At 47.7% G+C, this 24434-nt stretch overlaps 1 protein-coding gene across 2 annotated transcripts in view; it reads left to right on the top strand.

The window, feature by feature from the left end:
* Positions 1 to 24434, top strand: part of FLII (FLII actin remodeling protein) — an 87991-nt gene that overhangs the window by 32116 nt on the left and 31441 nt on the right. For both annotated transcript variants that reach the window (XM_089662951.1, XM_089662950.1), the window contains exons 4-13: positions 1427 to 1507; positions 4316 to 4401; positions 4479 to 4640; positions 4729 to 4832; positions 8472 to 8647; positions 10404 to 10561; positions 10904 to 10988; positions 14806 to 14959; positions 18204 to 18337; positions 18603 to 18815. In XM_089662951.1, the coding sequence (XP_089519077.1) occupies positions 1427 to 1507; positions 4316 to 4401; positions 4479 to 4640; positions 4729 to 4832; positions 8472 to 8647; positions 10404 to 10561; positions 10904 to 10988; positions 14806 to 14959; positions 18204 to 18337; positions 18603 to 18815 (1353 nt within the window). The remainder of the gene's footprint in view (positions 1 to 1426; positions 1508 to 4315; positions 4402 to 4478; positions 4641 to 4728; positions 4833 to 8471; positions 8648 to 10403; positions 10562 to 10903; positions 10989 to 14805; positions 14960 to 18203; positions 18338 to 18602; positions 18816 to 24434) is intronic.

Here is a 24434-nt window from a genome sequence, read left to right as displayed (position 1 = left end):
TTTTTCCTTTTTTTTCCTTTTTTTTTTTTTTCTTTTTTATTCTTTGTTTTTTCTTTTTTTTTTTCCTTTTCCTTTTTTTTTTCCTTTTCCTTTTTTTTTTTTTACATATAAGAACATAAATACTCAATAACTGGCTATGATTCATTGGGGGCAGTAAAAATAGGCAGTTCAACCATGGTTTCAGCTCCCCTCCAACTGCTCACCTTTTAAAATAACACGACGACCAGATGAAGTTTTACACCTGCCGTGGCAAACATTTATACCTCCAATTGCGTTTAGTGGGCAGTATTGCAGCCAAATACAACCTGTGAATAGGGTCACAGCCATAAGCCAAATGCTAGGCTCCTGATTGCGGGACGCTATTCTCATTCAAAAACCCTGTTCAGCTGTCAAAGAACAAAATAAAAAAACAGACTTTCAGGATGGGCTAAGGCTAGGTTCACACCTATGCAGGTTGCGTTTGAGCTGTTTCTGAATTACGTTTTGTTTTTGCACCTGCACTTTGACGCGCTTTTTCTGCACAGATTTAAAATGCAGCAAATGCGCAGTAAAAACACAATACATGCTTTTCTGCAGCTTTTCCATTGAAGTCTATAGAACCGAAAACGCAACTTTTTGCGTTAAAAAATGTCCCTGACCCTTTCCAGAAAACGCACCGGGTGAAAACGCGTAGGTGTGAACATGTCCCATAGGAAATCATGTTAAATGGACTGTACTGCGTTTCTGCAAAACGCTGCAGAAAACGCTTAGGTGTGAACCTGGGGTGAATCTACTGCTCCTGTTCCAGCCACCATGGATCACATTTTAGAGGGTTCAGTTGGACTTTATTCCCCCAAATGGACCTTTCCTTCTCTCCCCTTCCTTGGTACTGTGATCATCGCTCACAACTCGCGTCTCTTCTCTTTTCTGGTATCTGAACAGAGCGGAGTGGGAATGAATGGAAGGTGTCAATACTGTGTGTTGCTAAATGAATGTCAACCTTATTTATTTATTTCAGGTACTTATATAGCGCCATCAATTTACACAGTGCTTTACATATATATTTACATTCACATCAGTCCCTAACCCTCAAGGGGTGTCCAATCTATGGTCCCTAACTCACATTCATACATACACATACTAGGGACAATTTACACAGGAGCCAATTAACCTTCCAGCATCTCTTTGGAGTGTGGAGGAAACCGGAGTACCCGGAGGAAACCCACGCAGGCACAGGGAGAACATGCAAACTCCAGGCAGGAGGTGCCATGGCTGGGATTCGAACCAACGACCCGAGTACTGCCAGGCGGAAGTGCTAACCATTTAGCCACTGTGCTGCCCGACCTTGTTGCTTTGCTTTGTGTGAAATGAACCGGTTTATCTGAGGACATGTTCTTTCTGCAGTCAGTCTTATTTCTGAGTTTTTCTGCCCCCTTCTTGTCCCCAGGCTATCGTAGCTCGAGCCAACAATTTGAAAAATTCGGGGATCCCTGATGACATCTTCCAGCTGGATGAATTGTCAGTACTGGTACGTACCCCGGCATACTGAGGGGTTATCGTTCTGTATATATGTTGTTTGATGATGATAATTATATTTATATCACGCCAACAGTTTACACAGTTCTTTACATACACTTATCAGTCCCTGCCCTCGAGGGGCGTACAATCTCACATTCATTCATGCACATGGTGCCGTGGCTAGGATTCGAACCAACAACCCTAGTACTGCCAGGCGGAAGTGCTAACCATTTAGCCACTGTGCTGCCCTTTTATATTTTTTTAGGTACTTATATAACGCCATCAATTTACGCAGCGCTTTACATATATATTGTACATTCACACCAGTCCCTAACCCTCAAGGGGTGTACAATCTAAGGTCCCTAACCCTCAAGGGGCGTACAATCTAAGGTCCCTAACCCTGAAGGGGCGTACAATCTAAGATCCCTAACCCTCAAGGGGTGTACAGTCTAAGGTCCCTAACCCTCAAGGGGTGTACAGTCTAAGGTCCCTAACCCTCAAGGGGTGTACAATCTAAGGTCCCTAACCCTCAAGGGGTGTACAGTCTAAGGTCCCTAACCCTCAAGGGGTGTACAGTCTAAGGTCCCTAACCCTCAAGGGGTGTACAGTCTAAGGTCCCTAACCCTCAAGGGGTGTACAGTCTAAGGTCCCTAACCCTCAAGGGGCGTACAATCTAAGGTCCCTAACCCTCAAGGGGTGTACAATCTAAGGTCCCTAACCCTCAAGGGGCGTACAATCTAAGGTCCCTAACCCTCAAGGGGCGTACAATCTAAGGTCCCTAACCCTCAAGGGGTGTACAATCTAAGGTCCCTAACCCTCAAGGGGTGTACAATCTAAGGTCCCTAACCCTCAAGGGGTGTACAATCTAAGGTCCCTAACCCTCAAGGGGCGTACAATCTAAGGTCCCTAACCCTCAAGGGGCGTACAATCTAAGGTCCCTAACCCTCAAGGGGCGTACAATCTAAGGTCCCTAACCCTCAAGGGGTGTACAATCTAAGGTCCCTAACTCACATTCATACATACACATACTAGGGACAATTTAGACAGGATCCAATTAACCTACCAGCATGTTTTGTGAAATGTGGGAGAAAACTGGAGGAAACCCATGCAAGCACAGGGAGAACATGCAAACTCCATGCACGTAGTGCCATGACTGGGATATTAATCACGACCTCTAGCACGGCAAGAAAAAAAAAAGCCTCCCAGATAAAATAATAATAGGGGGTATTGTCTCAACACACTAGTATAAGTGCTCCTAATAAAAATGAAAGGTCCACTATTTCACTACTTTCATAGTGTCATTCTCAGCAGGTTTAACCACTTGCCGTCCACCTGCTGTTTATAAACGGCAGGGCGGTGGCACTCCAAGGGTCGGTTGCTGTTCATAAACGGCACCCGCCTTTTCTAGCTGTGCGCGCTCCCAGGGAGCGCGCAGCACCGCAATCCGGTGCCCGCTGTGTCCTCCGGACACAGTGGAACACCAATCGTCGGACGGGACCTCTGTACGAGGTCCCGATCATGTGATGACTGATTGGCCAATCAGTGATCACATGCAAAGTAGTAAGCAAGATGTCACTTGTGACATCATTGCTTACTACTTGTGAAATCTGTGAATGATCACAGAGGTCACATGGTACAAGGCTATTCACAATACTGTACTGTAATACTAGACACTGTACTGCTAGGGTGACAGTATATAAAAAAAATAATATAAAAAAATAAAATAAAAATGTAAAACAAAATGTGTAAAAATTATAATTTTTGGTTATAAACTAATTTGGATTTTTTTTTTTTTACTAAAAAAATAACGGAATAAATTTTGGCCAAGGTTTATGATGAAATGTTATTTATTTGCAAAATTTTATTTAAAAAAACACCTTTTTTCAAAATTTTTGGACATTTTCATTTACATAGCAAAAAAAATAAAAATCCCAGTGGTGAATAAATACCACCAAAAAAAAGCTTTATATGTCTCAAAAAAATGGTAAAAAATTCATATGGGTACAGTGTTGCATGACCGCGCAATTGTCATTCAAAGTGTCATAGCGCTGAAAGCTGAAAATTGCCCTGGTCAGGAAGGGGGTAAAAGAGTCCGGACAGGAAGTGGTTAACATTACTATTTTAAACTACAATATAATCTATAAATATTTTTTGGAGCTGAGCAGAATTTTTAAATTTAATTTTTAAGACTCCTAAATTAAAAAGTGTGTTCATTTTTGAAGGATTGTTGTTGTTTGTTTGTTTTTTGTATGTGTCCTATTGTGATTTTTTGCCTTTACATTTGCCCTGTTCCACAGACAGCCTTAAAAGCCTGACAAGGATTCTGATTTTTCCTCATTTTATCACAAAAAATGATCTTTGTGGTATACTGTGTTGTCTTTGCAGCATAGCTTTTTAACAGGATTATGCCTCTTAGGCTAGTTTACGCAAACATTGGTCCTCTGAAGTGTGATCGGCTGTGGATCCTTCTTTTACAGGCAGTGATGAGACATGTCGCCTCCCCAGCACCTGATTTCACCCTAAAAGCCTGAACAACAACTGTGTGCATTGCATGCGGTCGCGGGGCAGTAGTGGTGTGTCCCCATTCAGCTGGATATGTTGCATTTGGTCGAGTATGACAACAGGACAATTTTAGCCTTGCTGTGATGCAAAGTATTACAGCCGTGGCATTTTTGCGCCTCCATCGGCTGTCTTTGCAGCAAATGGCCTCTGTACACTCTCCTGCAGACCGCTGACCCTATTCTCTACCCTGATGGTTATCCATCTTCTGTGTAAATATAAGTTGGGGTGTGTTGAGTGCATTTGGTTTCTCTTGCAGGATCTCAGCTATAATCAGTTGGCAGAGTGTCCTAGAGAGCTGGAGAACGCCAGAAACATGCTAGTTCTTAACCTCAGCCACAACAGGTGAGAGGTCAGAGGTCAGAGGCCGCCGTACTGTAGTATGAATACTTTAATGTCTCTCTGTTCTTTTATGTTCCCAGCATTGACAACATCCCCAACCAGCTGTTCATAAATCTGACGGACCTGCTGTACCTGGACCTGAGCGACAACAAATTGGACAGCTTGCCCCCCCAGATGAGGAGGCTGGTGCACCTGCAGACCCTCATCCTGAATAATAACCCCCTGATGCATGCCCAGCTCAGGTTAGACCGACCTACCATACATGTCAGGAGGATGGATTAATGCTGATGGGATTTTATCTTAATAATGCATTCCTTTACCTTTTAACAGGCAGCTTCCTGCAATGGTCGCCCTCCAGACTCTGCATCTAAGGAACACACAGCGAATCCAGAGCAACCTGCCTACGTCCCTAGAAGGCCTGGCTAGTCTATCAGGTACAGAACTGCAAGGGGCAGAATTTTATGTACCGTATTTTTCGCTCCATAAGACGCACCTGACCATAAGACGCACCTAGGTTTTAGAGGCAGAAAACAGGAAAAAAAAATTCTGAACTAATGGACTGCAGACATAGTACAGGAGATGACCAGGGACTGCGGACACAGTACAGGAGATGACCAGAGACTGCGGACACAGTACAGGAGATGACCAGAGACTGCGGACACGGTACAGGAGATGACCAGAGACTGTGGACACGGTACAGGAGATGACCAGAGACTGAGGACACGGTACAGGAGATGACCAGAGACTGCGGACACGGTACAGGAGATGACCAGAGACTGTGGACACGGTACAGGAGATGACCAGAGACTGTGGACACGGTACAGGAGATGACCAGAGACTGTGGACACGGTACAGGAGATGACCAGAGACTGCGGACACGGTACAGGAGATGACCAGAGACTGCGGACACGGTACAGGAGATGACCAGAGACTGCGGACACGGTACAGGAGATGACCAGAGACTGCGGACACGGTACAGGAGATGACCAGAGACTGCGGACACGGTACAGGAGATGACCAGAGACTGCGGACATGGTACAGGAGATGACCAGAGACTGCGGACACGGTACAGGAGATGACCAGAGACTGCGGACACGGTACAGGAGATGACCAGAGACTGCGGACACGGTACAGGAGATGACCAGAGACTGCGGACACGGTACAGGAGATGACCAGAGACTGCGGACACGGTACAGGAGATGACCAGAGACTGCGGACACGGTACAGGAGATGACCAGAGACTGCGGACACGGTACAGGAGATGACCAGAGACTGCGGACACGGTACAGGAGATGACCAGAGACTGCGGACACGGTACAGGAGATGACCAGAGACTGCGGACACGGTACAGGAGATGACCAGAGACTGCGGACACGGTACAGGAGATGACCAGAGACTGCGGACACGGTACAGGAGATGACCAGAGACTGCGGACACGGTACAGGAGATGACCAGAGACTGCGGACAGCACAGGGATGACCAGAGACTGCGGACAGCACAGGGATGACCAGAGACTGCGGACAGCACAGGGATGACCAGAGACTGCGGACACAGTACAGGAGATGACTGCTGACCTTTGGGGAGGTGGGGAGCGGGTACCTGAATTTGACAGGTACCCGCTCTTACTTCCGCGGAGTTGTTCTTTGATCTTACCTGTTCCTCTATCCAGCCGCGCGCTGTCTTCCCGGCTTCTGTAGTGTCGGCGTTCGGCATGATAGCCGGGTGCCCAGTGCGCATGAGCGAGAAGCGCTGTGCTTTGTGATTGGTCCGCTGGCTTCTGGAACCTGTCATGTGTCCCAGGTACCGCCTTACCATTCACAAAAAGCACCGCTTCTCGCTCATGCGCACTGGGCACCCGGCTGTCAAGCCGAGCGCCGACACTACAGAAGCCGGGAAGACAGCGCGCGGCTGGATAGAGGAACAGGTAAGATCAAAGAACAACTCCGCGGAAGTAAGAGCGGGTACCTGTCAAATTCAGGTACCCGCTCCCCACCTCCCCAAAGGTCAGCAGTCATCTCCATAAGGTCCCGCTGCAGAGCTGAGTGGCCGGCCTGGTATTCTGACACAGCAGCGGTGGAAATACCGGACCGGCCGCTCCATATTCGCTCCATAAGACGCACTGACATTTTCCCCCCTTTTTTTTTTTTTTTTTCTTTTGTGTCAATTTTTCGCAGCGCTTTACATATCTCCTAGATTGTAAGCTCGAAAGAGTAGGGCCCTGTAACCCCTCGTGTGCTGTTTGTTGTTGCTGTACTGTTTCATGTATTGTCCCCCCCTCTATTGTACAGCGCTGAGCAAACCCTTTGGTGCTATATAAACTCGATGTAATAATAATAATATATATTGTACATTCACATCAGTCCCTAACCCTCAAGGGGCATACAATCTAAGGACCCTAACTTACATTCATATACTAGGGCCAATTTAGACAGGATCCAAATAACCTACCAGCAGGTCTTTGGAGTGTGAGAGGAAACCCACACAGGCACAGGGACAACATGCAAACTCCAGGCAGGTGGTGCCATGGTTGGGATTTGAACCGGCGACCGTCGTACTGCCAGGCTGAAGTGCTAACCATTTAGCCACTGTGCTGCTCGATTACAAATACCGTATTTTGCGCTCCATAAGACGCAACTAGGTTTTAGAGGCGGAAAACAAGAAAAAAAATATTCTGAACCAATGGACTGCAGACACAGTACAGGAGATGACCAGAGACTGCGGACACAGTACAGGAGATGACCAGAGACTGCGGACAGTACAGGAGATGACCAGAGACTGCGGACACAGTACAGGAGATGACCAGAGACTGCGGACACAGTACAGGAGATGACCAGAGACTGCGGACATAGTACAGGGGATGACCAGAGACTGCGGACACAGTACAGGAGATGACCAGAGACTGTGGACATAGTACAGGAGATAACCAGAGACTGTGGACAGTACAGGGATGACCAGAGACTGTGGACAGTACAGGGGATGACCAGAGACTGCGGACACAGTACAGGAGATGACCAGAGACTGCGGACAGTGCAGGGGATGATCAGAGTCTGCGGACAGTGCAGGGGATGACCAGAGACTGCGGACAGTACAGGAGATGACCAGAGACTGTGGACAGTGCAGGGGATGATCAGAGTCTGCGGACAGTGCAGGAGATGACTAAGAGAATGCAGACCTTTGGGGAGGGAGGGGGAGCGGGTACCTGAATTTGACAGGTACCCGTTCCCACTTCCATGGAGTTGTCCTCCCTTTAGTGTGGGCACCCGGCTGTCAGCCGGGTGCCCACTGCACATGCGCGAGAAGCGCTGCGCTTTGTGATTGGTCCGGCGTCTTCTGGGACCTGTCATGTGTCCCAGAAGACGCCATACTATCACAAAGCGCAGCGCTTCTCGTTCATATGCACTGGGCACCCGGCTGTCACAGGCGGGTGCCGACACTAAAGATGAGGACGCTGGAAGCCTTCGCAGCACTGGACCGAGGAACAGGTAAGGTCCCGCTGCAGAGACGAGCGGCCGGTCCGGTGTTCTGACACGGCGGTGGAAATATCTGACCGGCCGCTCCATATTTGTTCCATAAGTTGCACTGACATTTTCCCCCCTTTTTTGGGGGAAAAAAGTGCGTCTTATGGAGTGAAAAATACGGTAGTTACGGATGTTGATTTCTACACTTAATGATAAAGGAATCACATTTTCAATTCTTTTATAATCTTCCATATGCAGTATTCTCTGATATTGTTAGAAGCCAGAAACTGTTAAAATTTAGGTGGAATTTGACACCCGAAAGAAAAGCGCAGAAGAGAGAGAGTTTGCTGACACGTTTGTTCACAGGCCTTGGCTGTGTGTTGATGACATCAGTTTATTGTCCGTTTCAAACGCCTTTTGAAATCATTCAGAATTCACTGAGAGGTGCATTTGACCTGCAGTGGATATCCTGCGTTTGACCTGCTTCAATCTGATTTGCATTCCCACATACTTGACACCGAGAATGCAAAATTGATGTAAACAAAGGCCCATTGACACAGTTTTCACAGCTAATTTGCATGCTTGATTTCATGTTTGTTTTCCCCTCCCTACCAGATGTGGATCTGTCAATGAATGACCTGAGTCGGGTTCCTGAGTGCCTGTACACAATTGCCAACTTGAAGCGCTTGAACCTGAGCAGCAATCAGATCGATGAACTGTCCCTGTGTATCGACCAATGGACTCAGCTGGAGACCCTCAACTTGTCCCGCAATCAGCTGACCTCACTGCCAGTATGTAACCCTGTGTTCAGGGTGCAACATGTTACTGTTGCAGCAGCCCCCACATCCCGGGCTGCTGTTAGAAACCATGGGGCCCTGTACAGCCAATCTGACAGCCCCCCCCCCCCCCTCCAAATAAACACAGTTTACTATACTCCAGTTATGAATGAACATAGTGAATCATTGGTACCGATCACTCACTGTGTTCATTCAGGAAAAGAAGGGGCTGGTAAATGTGACATATTTCCCGGACCCTTCCCCCCTCTCCATCCTGAAAGATCCTATTGTGTGCTTGCAGCTGCCAGTGAGGAGGGAAGCCGGCAGCACTGTGGGGGCAAACAGAGGGACCTGGACAGTAGGGGGAAACGTATGGTGCACAGGGAGGATGATGGGTGCGGCGGGGGTATTACTAGAACCAATCCCCTGTATGTCTGTCTTTGCAGCAGCTGAGACCTGGTAGGAGGGAGAGGAGAAGCCAGCTTTAGCTGCTGCAGAGAGAGCCATACAGGGGATCAGTTCCAGTAATTGTCCTCCCGCCCTGCCGATGACCCTGCCTTCTCACAACTGATTCACCCAGCTGTCTGGGCCCCCCTGCTGACCTGGGCCCCGTACAGGAGGACTGGTGGTATCCCATTATCCACGGCTCTGTCCACACCGCCCCCCGGTCCCCTGTTAGGACAACGCCCCGAGGATCCTCTCCCCGCTGTCACAATATGAAGAAAAGAAAAAAAAGAGGCAGTGCGGGACTCCCACCCAGCAACGTCATTCATTTGCAGCTGACTACTTTTAGTCCTTAGTAAACTACCATGGCGCTGTTGACCTCTCTGTGTCCCGCCCACCTCTCCCACCTCACTGGCTATCATTGACAGCAGTGAAAACCAATGAGGAGGGAGAGACCCGGGAGAGCAGCTGCTCTCATGCACAACGCTGGATGGATCGGTGGTATCCCCTTATCCACGGCTCTGCCCACACCGCCCCCCGATCCCCTGTTAGGACAACGGGCCGAGGATCCTCTCCCCGCTGTCACAATATGAAGAAAAGAAAAAAAAAGAGGCAGTGCGGGACTCCCACCCAGCAACGTCATTCATTTGCGGCTGACTACTTTTAGTCCTTAGTAAACTATCATGGCGCTGTTGAGCGCTCTAGGTAGTTCATTGATGCTTCAAGTCATTCAGTAACTGCCTGCCTATATGATATACGAGCAGACAGATACACCGACAGTCTGCAGGAGCCTGAGACTGCACCAGCGATTTGATGATCAAAGGTGAAATGTTTTTCAGGCCCCTAATATTGCTACGAGGGAGAGGTTTTTTATTTTTTGTTTTTTTCTTCGCAGATCCTAGTGAGTATTTTTGGATTAATATTGTTTTTTTATGTACACTGCCTGTGGATGTGAATGCCAAGTAGGGAGCCAGGTGCTGGGACAATACAACTCCAGTGTGCATGTGTAGGAGTTAAATCATCAGTGGCCACCCAATAGCAAATTCAGAAGACGACCGACAAAAGATATCCAGACAGTGGAGGTGGGGAGTGCGGAAATTGTATTGCTGGAGGAGCACACAATGGGAGGCTGGGGGGGGGGGGGGCATAGTGTGCAAGTATGCACATGGCCATGCAGTTGAGTTTTTTTATGTGTTAAAGCAAACACTGTGGTATGAATGAGCATTAAATGCTGAATTTTCATGTTCTGTTGTTGGCCACTGAAGTGGAAAGCTTGTACTGCTTTAGTTTGTTGTGTGCTTATTCTCTGCCTGTGTTCTGCTTCCAGTCTGCTGTTTGCAAGATGTCCAAGCTGAAGAAGCTTTACCTGAACTCCAACAAGCTCGACTTTGATGGCATCCCTTCAGGAATAGGCAAACTCGGCAACCTAGAGGAGTTTATGGCTTCTAACAATAACCTGGAACTGATCCCAGAAAGCCTGTGCAGGTAAGGAGGATGCCAGGGTGTCATGGCACCCGGATTATACACTATAGAGGAGGCTTCTGAAGGTCATGTGGTCCATGGGTTTGATGGTATTTAGAATACATAGGTTGGCATAGGCAGTGTTCTAGTTTGTAGTGTTTGGAAGCAACTTGAAGAGTAGGGTGGTTAGGCTTGAGCATTAGCTGGGTTATAGTGCATCGTTCACCCCTGGGTGTGTAGGTGGGGGTCTTGGAGTGGGTGGTCGAGGCCATCTTGGCTTTGGGCACTGGCAGCAGTATCCCTTCTTTTATGGTGGCTCTCAATCATTTTTTTTTATACTAGTAAAATTTTATTCCTTGTTTCCAGATGTGGCAAATTGCGCAAGTTGGTCCTAAATAAAAATCGCCTGGTGACCCTGCCAGAAACAGTCCACTTCCTGCCAGACTTAGAGGTGAGTGTCACACTGATGTACTGGCAGGCCTCTTTGTTCTGCTTTGTAACATGGCATATTTTTCATTTCAAATGAAACTAAAGGTTCCTTTTTTTTTTTTTTACAAAATCTCAAACTTTCCATACTTACCTGCTCTGTGCAATGGTTTTACACAGAACAGGCCTGATCTTCCTCTTCTCAGGTCCCCTGCAGGCACTTCTGGCTGCTCACCCTGCTGAGTCGTTCCTTCCCTCCTTCCCCCAGAGCAAGCTGCTTGCTCCAGAGTCACCTCTCTGTGTCCCGCCCACCTCTCCCACCTCACTGGCTATCCTTGACAGCAGTGAAAACCAATAAGAAGGGAGAGACCCGGGAGAGCAACTGCTCTCATGCACAACGCTGGATGGATCGAGATTGGGCTCAGGTAAGTATTAGAGGGGCTGAGCGGGGAGCTGCACACTGACGGCGTTTTAGGATAATCCATGTATTCCTATGGACCAGGACTTGTGTCCATTTACACCCACCTACCTATTCATCCAGGCGGATTGGATCAGGGGGTAGTTGGGTGTAAACGGACAGCCAATCTGTTTACACCTAGAAAATAGCAGCTAGAACACTAAAAAGGGAAACCGTGAACCTATAAAACCATATAGACATGTAGTGCAGCGCTAAATCTGTTTACACCTGATTGTCTGCAGAGTGGGCTGTGTCCGTGTCTGCTCTGCATACATGGAGCGGACCCAGAGAGCCTCCCAGAGAGGCTTTTTTGCATATCATTGACAGGGTGTATTACCCCAGGGGTTCACTGCATGTACTGGGTACTTCAGTGAGGTCACTTTGTGTGCTGCCGTAACTACTGGTTCTGTGCGCTCTCTCTCCTCTCCTCTATCTCCCCCCTTCTCTCCCCCTTCTCTCCCCCCCCTTCTCTCCCCCCCTTCTCTCCCCCCTTCCCCCCTTCTCTCCCCCCCTTCTCTCCCCCCTTCCCCCTCTCCTCCCCCCCTTCCCCCCTTCTCTTCCCCCCTTCTCTCCCCCCCTTCTCTCCCCCCCTCTCTCCCCCCTCTCTCCCCCCCCTCTCTCCCCCCTCTCTCCCTTCCCCCTCTCTCTCCCTTCCCCCCTCTCTCCCTTCCCCCTTCTCTCTCTCTTCCCCCCTTCTCTCTCTCTTCCCCCACCCCCCTTCTCTCTCTCCCCCCACCCCCTTCTCTCTCTCCCCCTCACCCCCCTTCTCTCTCTCCCCCCTCCCCTTCTCTCTCTCCCCCCTCACCCACCCCCCTTCCTCTCTCCCCCTCACCCCCCTTCTCTCTCTCCCCCCTCACCCCCCCTTCTCTCTCTCCCCCCTCACCCCCCCCTTCTCTCTCCCCCCTCCCTCTATTCTCTTCTCTTTCCCCCCCCCCTCCCTCCCCTCCCTTCTCTTCCCCCCCCCCCCTCTCCCCCCTTCTCTCCCCCCTCTCTCCCCCCTTCTCTCTCCCCCCTTCTCTCTCCCCCTCTGTCTCCCCCCTCTCCCCCCCCCTTCTCTCCCCCCCCCTTCTCTCCCCCCCCTTCTCTCTCCCCCTCTTCTCTCTCCCCCTCTCTCTCTCCCCCCTTCTCTCTCCCCTTCTCTCTCCCCCTTCTCTCCCCCCCTTCTCTCTCCCCCCTTCTCTCTCCCCCTTCTCTCTCCCCCCTTCTCTCCCCCCCCTTCTCTCTCTCCCCCCCCCTTCTCTCTCTCCCCCCCACCCCCCTTCTCTCTCTCCCCTCACCCCCCTTCTCTCTCTCCCCCTCACCCCCCTTCTCTCTCTCCCCCTCACCCCCCTTCTCTCTCTCCCCCTCACCCCCCTTCTCTCTCTCCCCCTCACCCCCCTTCTCTCTCTCCCCCTCACCCCCCTTCTCTCTCTCCCCCCTCACCCCCCCCCCCTTCTCTCTCCCCCTCACCCCCCTTCTCTCTCTCCCCCCTCACCCCCCCTTCTCTCTCCCCCTCACCCCCCCCTTCTCTCTCCCCCCTCCCTCTATTCTCTTCTCTCCCCCCCCTCCCTCCCCTTCTCTTCTCTCCCCCCCCCTCTCCCCCTTCTCTCCCCCTTCTCTCCCCCCTCTCTCTCCCCCCTTCTCTCTCCCCCTCTCTCTCCCCCCTCTCCCCCCCCTTCTCTCCCCCCCCCTTCTCTCCCCCCCCTTCTCTCTCCCCCTCTTCTCTCTCCCCCTCTTCTCTCTCTCCCCCTCTTCTCTCTCCCCCTCTTCTCTCTCCCCCTTCTCTCTCTCCCCCCTTCTCTCTCCCCCCTCTCTCTCCCCCTTCTCTCTCCCCCTTCTCTCCCCCCCCTTCTCTCTCTCCCCCCCTTCTCTCCCCCTCTCTCCTCCCCCCTCCCCCCTTCTCTCTCCCCCCCCTTCTCTCCCTCTCCTCTCCCCCCTTCTCTCTCCCTCTCCTCTCCCCCCCTTCTCTCCCCCTCTCCTCTCCCCCTCTCCTCTCCCCCTTCTCTCCCCCTCTCCTCTCCCCCCTTCTCTCCCCCTCTCCTCTCCCCCCTTCTCTCCCCCTCTCCTCTCCCCCCTTCTTTCTCCCTCTCCTCTCCCCCCCTCTCTCTCCCCCCATTATCCCCCCCATTATCTCCCCCCATTCTCTCCCTCCCCCCATTATCTCCCCCCCTCCCTCCCTTCTCTCTCTCTCTTCCCCTCACCCCCCCTTCTCTCTCTCCCCCTCACCCCCCCCCCCCTTCTCTCTCTCCCCCCTCACCCCCCTTCTCTCTCCCCCCCTCACCCCCCTTCTCTCTCCCCCCCTCCCTCCCCTTCTCTCTCCCCCCCTCCCTCCCCTTCTCTCCCCACTCCCTCCCCTTCTCTCCCCCCCTCTCTCTCCCCCCCTCTCTCTCCCCCTTCTCTCCCCCCCCTCCCCTCTCTCCCCCTCCCCCGTCTCTCCCCCCTCCCCCTCTCTCCCCCTTCTCTCACCTTTCTCTCTCCCCCCTCCCCCCCTTCTCTCTCCCTCCTCCCCTTCTCTCTCCCCCCCCTTCTCTCTCCCTCTCCTCTCCCCCTTCCCTCTCCCTCTCCTCTACCCCCCTTCTCTCCCCCTCTCCTCTCCCCCCTTCTCTCTCCCTCTCCTCTCCCCCCCTTCTCTCTCCCCCCCATTATCTCCCCCCATTCTCTCCCTCCCCCCATTATCTCTCCCTCCCATTATCTCTCCCCCCCCATTATCTCTCCCTCTCCCCCCTTCCCTCTCCCCCACTTCTCTCTCGCTCTCCCACCCCCTTCTCTCTCGCTCTCCCACCCCCTTCTCTCTCGCTCTCCCCCCCCTTCTCTCTCCCTCTCCCCCTCTTCTCTCTCCCTCTCCCCCCCTTCTCTCTCCCTCTCCCCCTTCTCTCTCCCTCCCCCCTTCTCGCTCCCTCTCTCCCCCTTCTCTCTCTCCCCTGCCCCCCCCCTCTCTATCTCTCACTTCCCCCCCTCTATTTCTCTCATTCCTTCTTTCTTTTCCCCCCTTCTTTCTATCTCCCCCCTTCTTTCTCTCTCTCTCCCCCTTCTTTCTCTCTCTCTCCCCCTTCTTTCTCTCTCTCTCCCCCTTCTTTCTCTCTCTCTCCCCCCTTCTTTCTCTCTCCCCCCTTCTTTCTCTGTCTCCCCCTTTCTCTCTCTCTCTCTCCCCTTCTTTCTCTCTCTCCCCCCCCTTCTTTCTCTCTCCCTCCCCCTTCTTTCTCTCTCCCTCCCCCCTTCTTTCTCTGTCTCCCCCTTTCTCTCTCCCCCCTCCCTATCTTTTCTTTTTATTCTTGCTTCTCTCACCCCCCCCCCTCTTCTCTCTCTCTTCTTCTCCTTTTTCTCCCCCTCCCAATTATTTACCTGTTGCCAAATAAAAACGAGTATAACACCAGTTGTCTCTGCTGTTTTTAATCTTCCTATATAGGTCCTCGATGTAAGAGAGAATCCAAGTCTGGTGATGCCCCCCAAACCAGCTGACCGCACGTCTGAGTACTACAACATCGATTTTTCTCTGCAAAACCAGCTGCGCCTGGCAGGAGCCTCTCCAGCCACTGTTGCAGCTGCTGCAGCCGCTGGGGGTAAGTTGAGTGAAATTTAAAAATAGCCAAATCTATTTGTAACTTTTAATCTGCACAAGAACTTTCTTTGCTCAGGCCGGTTCAGTTACTTAACCCCTTGACGATGTTCGTACGCAAATTAGTGGCCTTACAGAACTGTGGGGCCGCTAATTCGCGTACCTGTCTTTGTGCTAGGAGCGCTCCGCAGCACAAAGACCGAGGTGTCACTGAGAGCCTTGGTTCCTGTTCTAACAATCGGGACCTGGAACTCCCAATTCCAGGTCACCTGATCGATGTGATAGCCTCTGATTGGCTATCACAGTGATCAGTCAGGTGGTATATCTGCTCCTTAATGCCCTCGAGGCGGGATGTGGGATGGTGGTGATCGCAGTGTACCGCTGTCTCATCCGGGGATCACGGCGCTCCAGAACTGACATCACAGAGTCCCGGGAGGAAACGGAAGTCAACCGCTGGGCTTGGACCGCAACCTTAGCTGGTAACCACGACCTCCCAGGACACTGGGACGTCAGTTCCGGAGCACCGCGGTCCCCGGCCGAGACAGGGATACACCACAATCACCACCATCCCACATCCCGGCTCGAGGGCATTAACAAGCGGATATTTCACCTGGTACCACTGAGGGTCAGCGCATCTTCTGGATGATATACAGGAAAAATAAGCGAGTGCGAAAACCTATAAGCAGCTGTTGCACCAAAGGTAACCATAGAACCTCTAAAAGACAAATATCAGACACAAGGGTGCAGGGCTCAGCATGTATATGCTGATAATGATGAACAGATCATAAATGCATCAAATGCCCATGTAAGGTGACATAGTGCAATACTTAATAGTAAGTAAAAAGTGCCAAAAGTGTGATACTGATGAATACCAGATATATCACAGAAAACCCCCACTAATTATGAACATAAGTCCAAAAGTATTGGTGAATAATATAGTCTCTAAAGGTGTTCTATATATTCCAAACTATCATACAGGTGATGTGCCAGAGAGGGATGTTAAGATTGCACACTCACCAGATAGACAATCATAATACGCATTGCATATGATAAACAGCCGGAGGTCTCCCTTAAAGGTACTCAGCAGCCTGCTTCAGGTCCAAGAAATCCCCTCCCTCCAGGAAATCTGTCCCACAGCTACCGTCCTCCAGAATGGGCTCTAGGATGGTGTTGGCTCTTATAGAGCCATAAAGAAGAATGCCCAATAGTGTAGTAAGCAAAAAATTCTGTTTATTAGAGGTATCAATCGGTAAAACAAAGAGCTGTCACTGACCATAAGGAACTTCAAAGGCATCTTCTGGATGAACTTTGCTTTTTTAATGTAATGTTCTTTGCGAGGTACCTATGGAATAAAAGTATTCCCCTTATGATACCCATTGCGGGGTGAATATTGTTTACAAGCCGCAGCTTTCTCAGCACTGGTTTTTATGCAACTATTTTATGCAACTATTTATTGCTTTATTTTATACACCTGTGGCCACGGAGGTGATTGGAACACCTGAATCACATGATTTGGAGGGGTGACCCAATACTTTTGGCAATATAGTGTATGTACACCGTGTTCCAAATTATTATGCAAATTATATTTTTCTCATTTACCTAAATAATTGATGTAAATAACAGTCAGCATAATTCTCATGTTATCACCTATTAAGAGTACAATTCACATTTTATTGAACAAACCTCCTAATCATAACAGGATTTTTGTTCCAAATTATTCCGCACAGTAAGTTTCAAAACACTTTATAGGTTGTAAAGAACTGAAAATTGTCATTTGTTGTGTTTGCAGTATATTTAATTAAATCAAAAGCTATTTCAATCAAACTTTTAACAACATTTTAACTTTTTAAACATTTTAACAGGTCACGTTACATTGTAACATAGGAGCCCTTATTTGATAGCAGATCACAAGTCTCGCATCCATTGAACTTGTGAGTTTTTGGACAGTTTCTGCTTGAATTTCTTTGCAAGATGTCAGAATAGCCTCCCAGAGCTGCTGTTTAGATGTAAACTGCCTCCCACCCTCATAGATCTTTTGCTTGAGGATGCTCCAAAGGTTCTCAATAGGATTGAGGTCAGGGGAGGATGGAGGCCACACCATGACTTTCTCTCCTTTTATCCCCATAGCAGCCATTGATGCCGAGGTATTCTTTGCAGCATGAGATGGTGCATTGTCATGCATGAACATGATTTTATTACGGAAAGCATAGTTCTTCCTTCTGTACCAGGGAAGAAAGTGGTCAGTCATAAACTCCACATACTTTGCAGAGGTCATCTTTACACCTTCGGGGACCCTAAAGAGGCCGACCAGCTCTGTTCCCATGATTCTGGCCCAAAACATGACTCCACCACTGCCTTGCTGACGTCGCAGCCTTGTTGGAACAGGGTGGCCATCCACCAACCATCCACTACTCCATCCATCTGGACCATCCAGGGTTGCACGGCACTCATCAGTGAACAGGAATGTTTGAAAATTCGTCTTCATGTATTTTTCTGCCCAATGCAGCCGTTTCTGCTTGTGAGCATTGGTTAGTGGTGGCCGAATAGAAGGTTTATGCACAGTTGCAAGACTCTGGAGGACTCTACACCTTGATGTCCGTGGGACTCAAGAGCAGCTTCAAATATCTGTTTGCTGCTATGTAATGGTATTTTAGCAGCTGCTCTCTTGATCCGATGCATGGATCTGGCAGAAATCTTCCTCAATGTGCCTTCATCTGCACCAACCCGTCTGTGCTCTGAATCAGCCACAAATCTCTTAATGGTGCGATGATCACGCTTAAGTTTTCGTGAAATATCGAATGTTTTCATACCTCGTCCAAGGCATTGAACTATTTCACTCTTTTCGGCAGCAGAGAGATCCTTTTTCTTCCCCATATTGCTTGAAAATGGTGCTCTGCTTAATAATGTGGAACACCCTCCTTTAGTAGTTTTTTCTTAAATTGGGCTCACGGGCCAATCTAATTATCACAGGTGTCCGAGATTGTTTTCAGTGATCAAAAGAGCCCTGACGCACAATGCCATCCATGAGTTAAACTGAAAAACAAAATATTTAATCTTTGTGACACTTAAATAGAATTTGCATAATAATTTGGAACGCGGTGTATACCTTGCTGGGGGGAAGCAGGTGGGATTTCCGAAGGAACTTTCGCTCCAGGCTGAGTGTTGCAGGTTTAGTGACAGAATGCCAAATATCATTGTTATCTTTGGTTGCAGTACTTTCTGCTTAAAACTGTTCCATCGCTCCTCAGGCAGCACCCCAAAAGATCCCTCGGCCAGGAGAATGCGTCTGCGGCGCAGAAAGGACTCCACACAGGATGACCAGGCTAAACAAGTGCTAAAGGGAATGTCCGATGTGGCACAGGAAAAAAATAAGAAGATTCAGGTGAGAAGATTACAGAGACAAAATGGACAATGCCGATACATTTCTGTGTAGGATTTCTGTACACTTTTATGCAAACTTGAAGATACTTTGCTGAAATGATGAGCTACTTGTTTTCCGTAGTAAGACCTTGTATGTATCTTGCTGGGTTATTTTTGGATATGTGATCTTCTGTAAATGGTTACTTTAGGTAGCCTGTAATTTGTGTCCATGGACATTCACAGTCCTCCATTGATATACAGCTCTTTCTGTTATGCTCTGCCCACAGGAAAACGGTGACATGAGATACACAGACCTAAAGACCCGCCGATGGGATCAGGGCCTAGAGAAGCCACATCTGGATTACTCCGAGTTTTTCACTGAAGACGTCGGCCAGATTCCGGGCATCACTGTCTGGCAGATTGAGAACTTTATCCCGATCTTGGTGGAGGAGGCGTTGCATGGGAAGTTTTATGAGGCTGACTGCTACATTGTGATGAAGGTGAGCGTGTCAGTCTTTTTACCATGGCACCAGTGGCAGAACACTCAAGATTGCCGGAGCAGAATCACTTTACATTTCTCTACACCTATCTGGCCCATGGGACAAAATAGTACTTTGTCCGATATTTCTAGATCAGGGGTAGGCAACCTGCGTCTCTCTAGCTGTTGTGAGACTACATTGCCCATGAGGCATTGCAAAGATTACAAAACTGACAGTTACAGCTATGACTTGCAGAGGCTTGATGGAACTTGTAGTCCTGCGGCTCTCAGGTTGCCGACTCCTGGTCTAGATGCTCTGTTGAAGGCTCGGTAAGGTATCCGACAAGGTGCATTCCTCTTGCTGGTGTTTGTCTCAGACAAAAACACAGCCGTCAAAGCAGCGGAAGTGTGCCAACTTGGGGTATTTTGTTCAATGGGGAAATGATGGGTGCAGAGAAATTTAAAGTGATTTTTCTTCTTAAATATATATTGTGCTGGACTTTTTAAAAGTGAAATCATATGTATTGATTAAGCAAATATCCAGCTATCTTGTATTTAGCTGCACTACGCTGATATAGGAGCTTTATCATCTTAAAGTTGTTCTAAAGCCTGACCCCCGGTTCACACCTATGTGGCCATGCGGGCCGCGTTTTGCACGGGCACGAGAGCCCATTCATTTGAATGGACTCCCATTCCCGTGACACGCAGGGAAAGAAGTCCCTGCACTTCTTTGGAAAACGCAGCCCGCACGGGAACCTTAGTTCCCAGTACCGTTGCGTTTCCCAGTGCGGGCAGTGATCGCATGAATAGTAGTAAGCAAGATGTCACTTCTGACATCATTGCTTACTACTAGTGAAATCTGTGAATGATCACAGAGGTCACATGGTACAAGGCTTTTCACAACAGCCTTGTACCATGTCACAGCTCTCACAGTATTTCTCAATGGCTGCAAGAATGCAGTCCGAGAGATGGAGAAATGATTTATTTTACAGCCTTTATGGGTGTAAAAGCAATCAGTGTAAAAACAAAAAAACAAAAACATCACCCCTCACAAGCAGTACAGTGTCACTATGGTGACACTGTACTGCTAGGGTGCCAGTATGTAAAAAAAAAACAAAAACAACATAAATAATATTTTAAAAAAATTTAAATTAATAAAAAAAATATAATTTTTGGTTATAAACTAGTTTGGGTTATTTTTTTTACTAAAAAGATAGATGAATACATTTTGGCCAAGATTTATGAAGAAAGATTATTTATTTGCAAAATGTTATAAGAAAAACACTTCTTTTTTTTAATTTTTGGATTTTTTCATTTATATAGCAAAAAAATAAAAATCCCAGTGGTGAACAAATACTACCAAAATAAAGTTTTATCTGTCTCAAAAAAATGGTAAAAAAATTCATATGGGTACAGTGTTGCATGACCGTGCAATTGTCATTCAAAGTGTGACGGCGCTGAAAGCTGAAAATTGGTCTGGACAGGAAGGGGGTGAAAGTGTCAAGACTAGAAGTGGTTAAGGTTAAAAAAAAAATGTTTTCCAGCTTTTCCTCAATGGATCCAGTGCTGTGCTTGGCTGCATCGCTTCTCTCCCCTGTGTTCCTCTTTGCAAAGAGACTTGGGCAGTAGCAGGAGCCATTGGCTGAGAGAAGGAAGCAGGGGGTCAGGCCAAGCTGCACTGTTTGTGTTTATGAAGTGTGACTCCATAGAGACACACAGTTCAGGAGCAAGGACTAACTGTGTACCCCCCAGAGCAAGTGTCTTCCAATGGGGGCCGAGACACAGTTCAGGAGCAAGGACTCACTGTGCACCTCCCAGAGCAAGTGTCTTCCAATAAGGGCCGAGACACACAGTTCAGGAGCTAGAACTCACTGTGTACCCCCCAGAGCAAGTGTCTTCCAATGTGGGCTAAGACACACAGTTCAGGAGCAAGGACTCACTGTGTACCCCCCAAAGCAAGTGTCTTCCAATGAGTGCCGAGACACAGTTTAGGAGCAAGGACTCACTGTGTACCCCCCCAGAGCAAGTGTCTTCCAATGTGGGCTGAGACACACAGTTCAGGAGCAAGGACTCACTGTGTACCCCCCCAGAGCAAGTGTCTTCCAATGTGGGCCGAGACACACGTTTCAGGAGCAAGGACTCACTGTGTACCTTCCATAGCAAGTGTCTTCCAATGTGGGCCGAGACACACAGTTCAGGAGCAAGGACTCGCTGTGTATCTTCCATAGCAAGTGTCTTCCAATGTGGGCCGAGACACACAGTTCAGGAGCAAGGACTCACTGTGTACCCCCCAGAGCAAGTGTCTTCCAATGGGGGCCGAGACACACGTTTCAGGAGCAAGGACTCACTGTGTACCCCCCAGAGCAAGTGTCTTCCAATGTGGGCCGAGATTCCCCCAGAAAGGGTTTTTTGGGGCTGCTCTATGCTAAACCATTGCACAGAGCAGGTGAGTGTTTATCATTTCAATTGAGAAAAAAAATTGCCTTTAGTAACACTTTAAAGAGGACCAGTCACCAGGTTTCCAGTTACTGTAGGGTTCATTTTAGGTAGTACTCTTCCTTCATAGCAGTTGGTGTGTCTTTGTTGTGCATTACCGTCCTTTCCAGAGCCCACAGGGAAATTGTGTATTGTTTCTTCTTTGCCCCCAACTTGTCAATCCCTCTTTCTATATGCAGAGAGGGTGGGAAGACCCCAGCTACAATTGGCACTGGTGATTAGGTCAGCAAATTATACATCTTCTCAGCCCTAATGTTGGGAGACAGGATATTGGCTTCCTCAAAGATGGAAAAATTATATATCAACTTTTTCAATAATCCCAATATACTCAAACAATATCTATATAACACAAATAAAATTAAATAAAATTCAAAAAATATAAATGTCCCAAAACTTATAACTGTCCCAAACAAATTTTCAAAAGTCTTTTTAAATATTCCAAATTGACTTGCAGATAATCCAGTGTAAGCTTTTCAAAATCTTCATGAACCTCAAAAACAAAAACTTAAAATAGTGTATTACCCTTTTAACTTCATAAATCGTGACAACCAGTGTATCGTGCGAACTCCAAAACGTGCATACTACACACGTGAAGATATTTGAGAAAAAAAAATAATATATTATATATATTCTAATATTATATCTCTCAAATTACTAATAGAGTGAACATAACAATATCCACAAACGATAAACACGTGATCACCTCCACATACTGCACACTGATAGTGAACATTTCAAAACATATCACAGTGACTTATCAAGTGATCTCCTCCAACTATTGAAAAGTGGACACCCACCCTTATACAAATATGACAGGCTTTATACACCTAGATAATGGCACTCTCCAAACTTTCTACTCCTCCTGCTTCCACTCCTGCATATTCTCTTGAAGCAAAGGGGAGATATTCAGCGGTATGTAATAAATATATAGACTTTTATTAAGACATCTTACATTAAAATTGAAGACATTCAACTTCCAAACCTCAGAGTAGTATAAATGTAGTCCTTGGTATGGAAAACCAGCATGTTCCCACTTTCAAAATGGCCGCGACTGCGCCAGACGCCACGTGTCCTGACGCGCCCCACCACCTCCTGGACCTTCCCCCAAAGATGGAACCACAGAATGTGGAGCCGATTGCCTTCAGTAGCAGAAAGTAGGGTGGTTTGGGGGAGTGAGAGGTTCTGAATGTGTTGTTTGAATTGGGTATTGGTTGTATAATGCTGAGTGATGAGGTTTAACTACTGTGTGACTGTTTTGTTTTTCCAGTGAAAGATCAGTCCACCCAAAAATGACATAATTGTTCTGGGTAGAACCTGGTGGTCCGAGTCAGTTTCCTGGCTTCCTATACATCTTAGATCAGGCATGTCCAAAGTCCAGCCCGCGGGCCATTTACGGCCCAGGGGTCGGTTTAATACGGCCCTCCAACAGCCCTCCCTGCTCTGTGTAATGTGGCCCTCCCACGGCCCTCCCTTCTATGGCAGACAGTCTTCTGCTTGAGAGCAGAGGGCAGTGCGCATGCCTGACTGCGGCACGTTCTCCCTGGTCTGTGTAAATGCGGCTGTCGCACGGCCCTCCCTTCTGTGGCAGACAGTCTTCTGCTTGAGAGCAGTGCGCATGCGTGACTGCGCTGCGCTGGGAGCGACAGAGGGCGGTGACGTCAGGGCCGGGCTTCCAGCGTGAAGTGTGTTTCTCTTCCCCTCCCGGCTGCCGAGCAGAGACTTCAGCTCCAGCTACCTTTTTCACCCTTCACATTAGTGCAGGTAAGTTTTTTTTAAATTTATTTTCAATACATTGTGAAAACTCAGCTGTCAGTTGATCTTAATGTTATGAAATGAAAAGTATGTCGTTTGCAATTAACTTGGCATAAAATAATTTATTTGCATTTAATTGTAATGGTTCAAAGAATGTTCGGAAAAATGTTCGGCCCTCCACCATGTTCACTTCATCCAATCTGGCCCTCTTTGAAAAAAGTTTGGACACCCCTGTCTTAGATGCTTCAACACTGAGATCTCCTGCCAATGTTCTCTACTCTGTTCCGGTCTATCTGGCCAGGCACAACCGGTGTGCAGAGTCAGGAAGTCGGTGCAGAAATCTCACTGTATAGAGTCCCCAAAGGACAGAAGAAATGTCAGTTGGTGTCACTCTAGAAAACCCTGAAATATCAGTTTTGGACCGACAGTCATTTGGACTGACCATTTAATGAGTCCTATAATAAACCATTCCTTCTACTTATATACTCTTAGATTGTAAGCGCCCAGGATCAGGGCCCTCCTAATCAGGGTGGATTTGATTTAAATCAAACTTATTTAAATCACGATTTAAATCACTAGTCAGTAAGTCAGTAGATGAAGATTTTTAGAATAACTTTTCATATTAGTTTTTTTATCCCCAGTTTAATAGGTTAATCATTCATATTTGGACAACTTTTCTGTTGTAATTAGGAAGGAGAAAAATAATCATTACCGTAATAATAACAATTTAAGTAGATTTATTCAACTGAAACAATAACATTCCAGCATATGTGATTTGCTTAAACATCCATGTTTGTTAACTAATTTGGCTAAACAGAATATATATATTTGAAGAACCTTAGACTGTCAGCCCCTCCCCCTCACACTTAGTTTCACTTTCTTCTTGTGCAGATATATTCCACTCCAAACAATCAGAAAAATATTGTTTCTATTCTATTCACTGAACTTCTTGAACCTTAGCAGTGAAGGGGTTGATTCTGTATTCAGAGGTTTGTAGAAGTTAGGATGAAGGTCTTTTTCTTAACTCTGTTCATGTTATAACATTTTTGCTGTGAAGAAGAGGCATGTGATCTCCGCTGAGTCAAATTCAGTTTTGAGAACTGCAAAAGTAAACCGAACATCTGTGATAATATCTTGTAGGCAGAGAAACTGCCCAATAATCTTACAAAAACCTCTGGAAGAGCCTGACATTGTGAATGGATTCATGGGATTTATTTACCAAAAACATTAAACATATACAGCCTTATTCTACATAATTAAAAAACTAATCTTTATTTCATGATGGAATAACCTTTGGATGGTAATATATTTTCCTCAAAAAGCATTTTATTCAAAAAAAATCCGATTTTAAATAAAAAAAATCCGATTTTTTTTTTTTTTTTTTTTTTTTAAA

This window comes from Staurois parvus, unplaced genomic scaffold (genome assembly GCF_062004578.1).
Source record: "Staurois parvus isolate SC_StPar_1 unplaced genomic scaffold, SC_StPar_1.0 ptg001591l, whole genome shotgun sequence".
Lineage (NCBI taxonomy): Eukaryota > Metazoa > Chordata > Amphibia > Anura > Ranidae > Staurois > Staurois parvus.
This window is presented reverse-complemented; position numbering and strand designations above follow the sequence as displayed.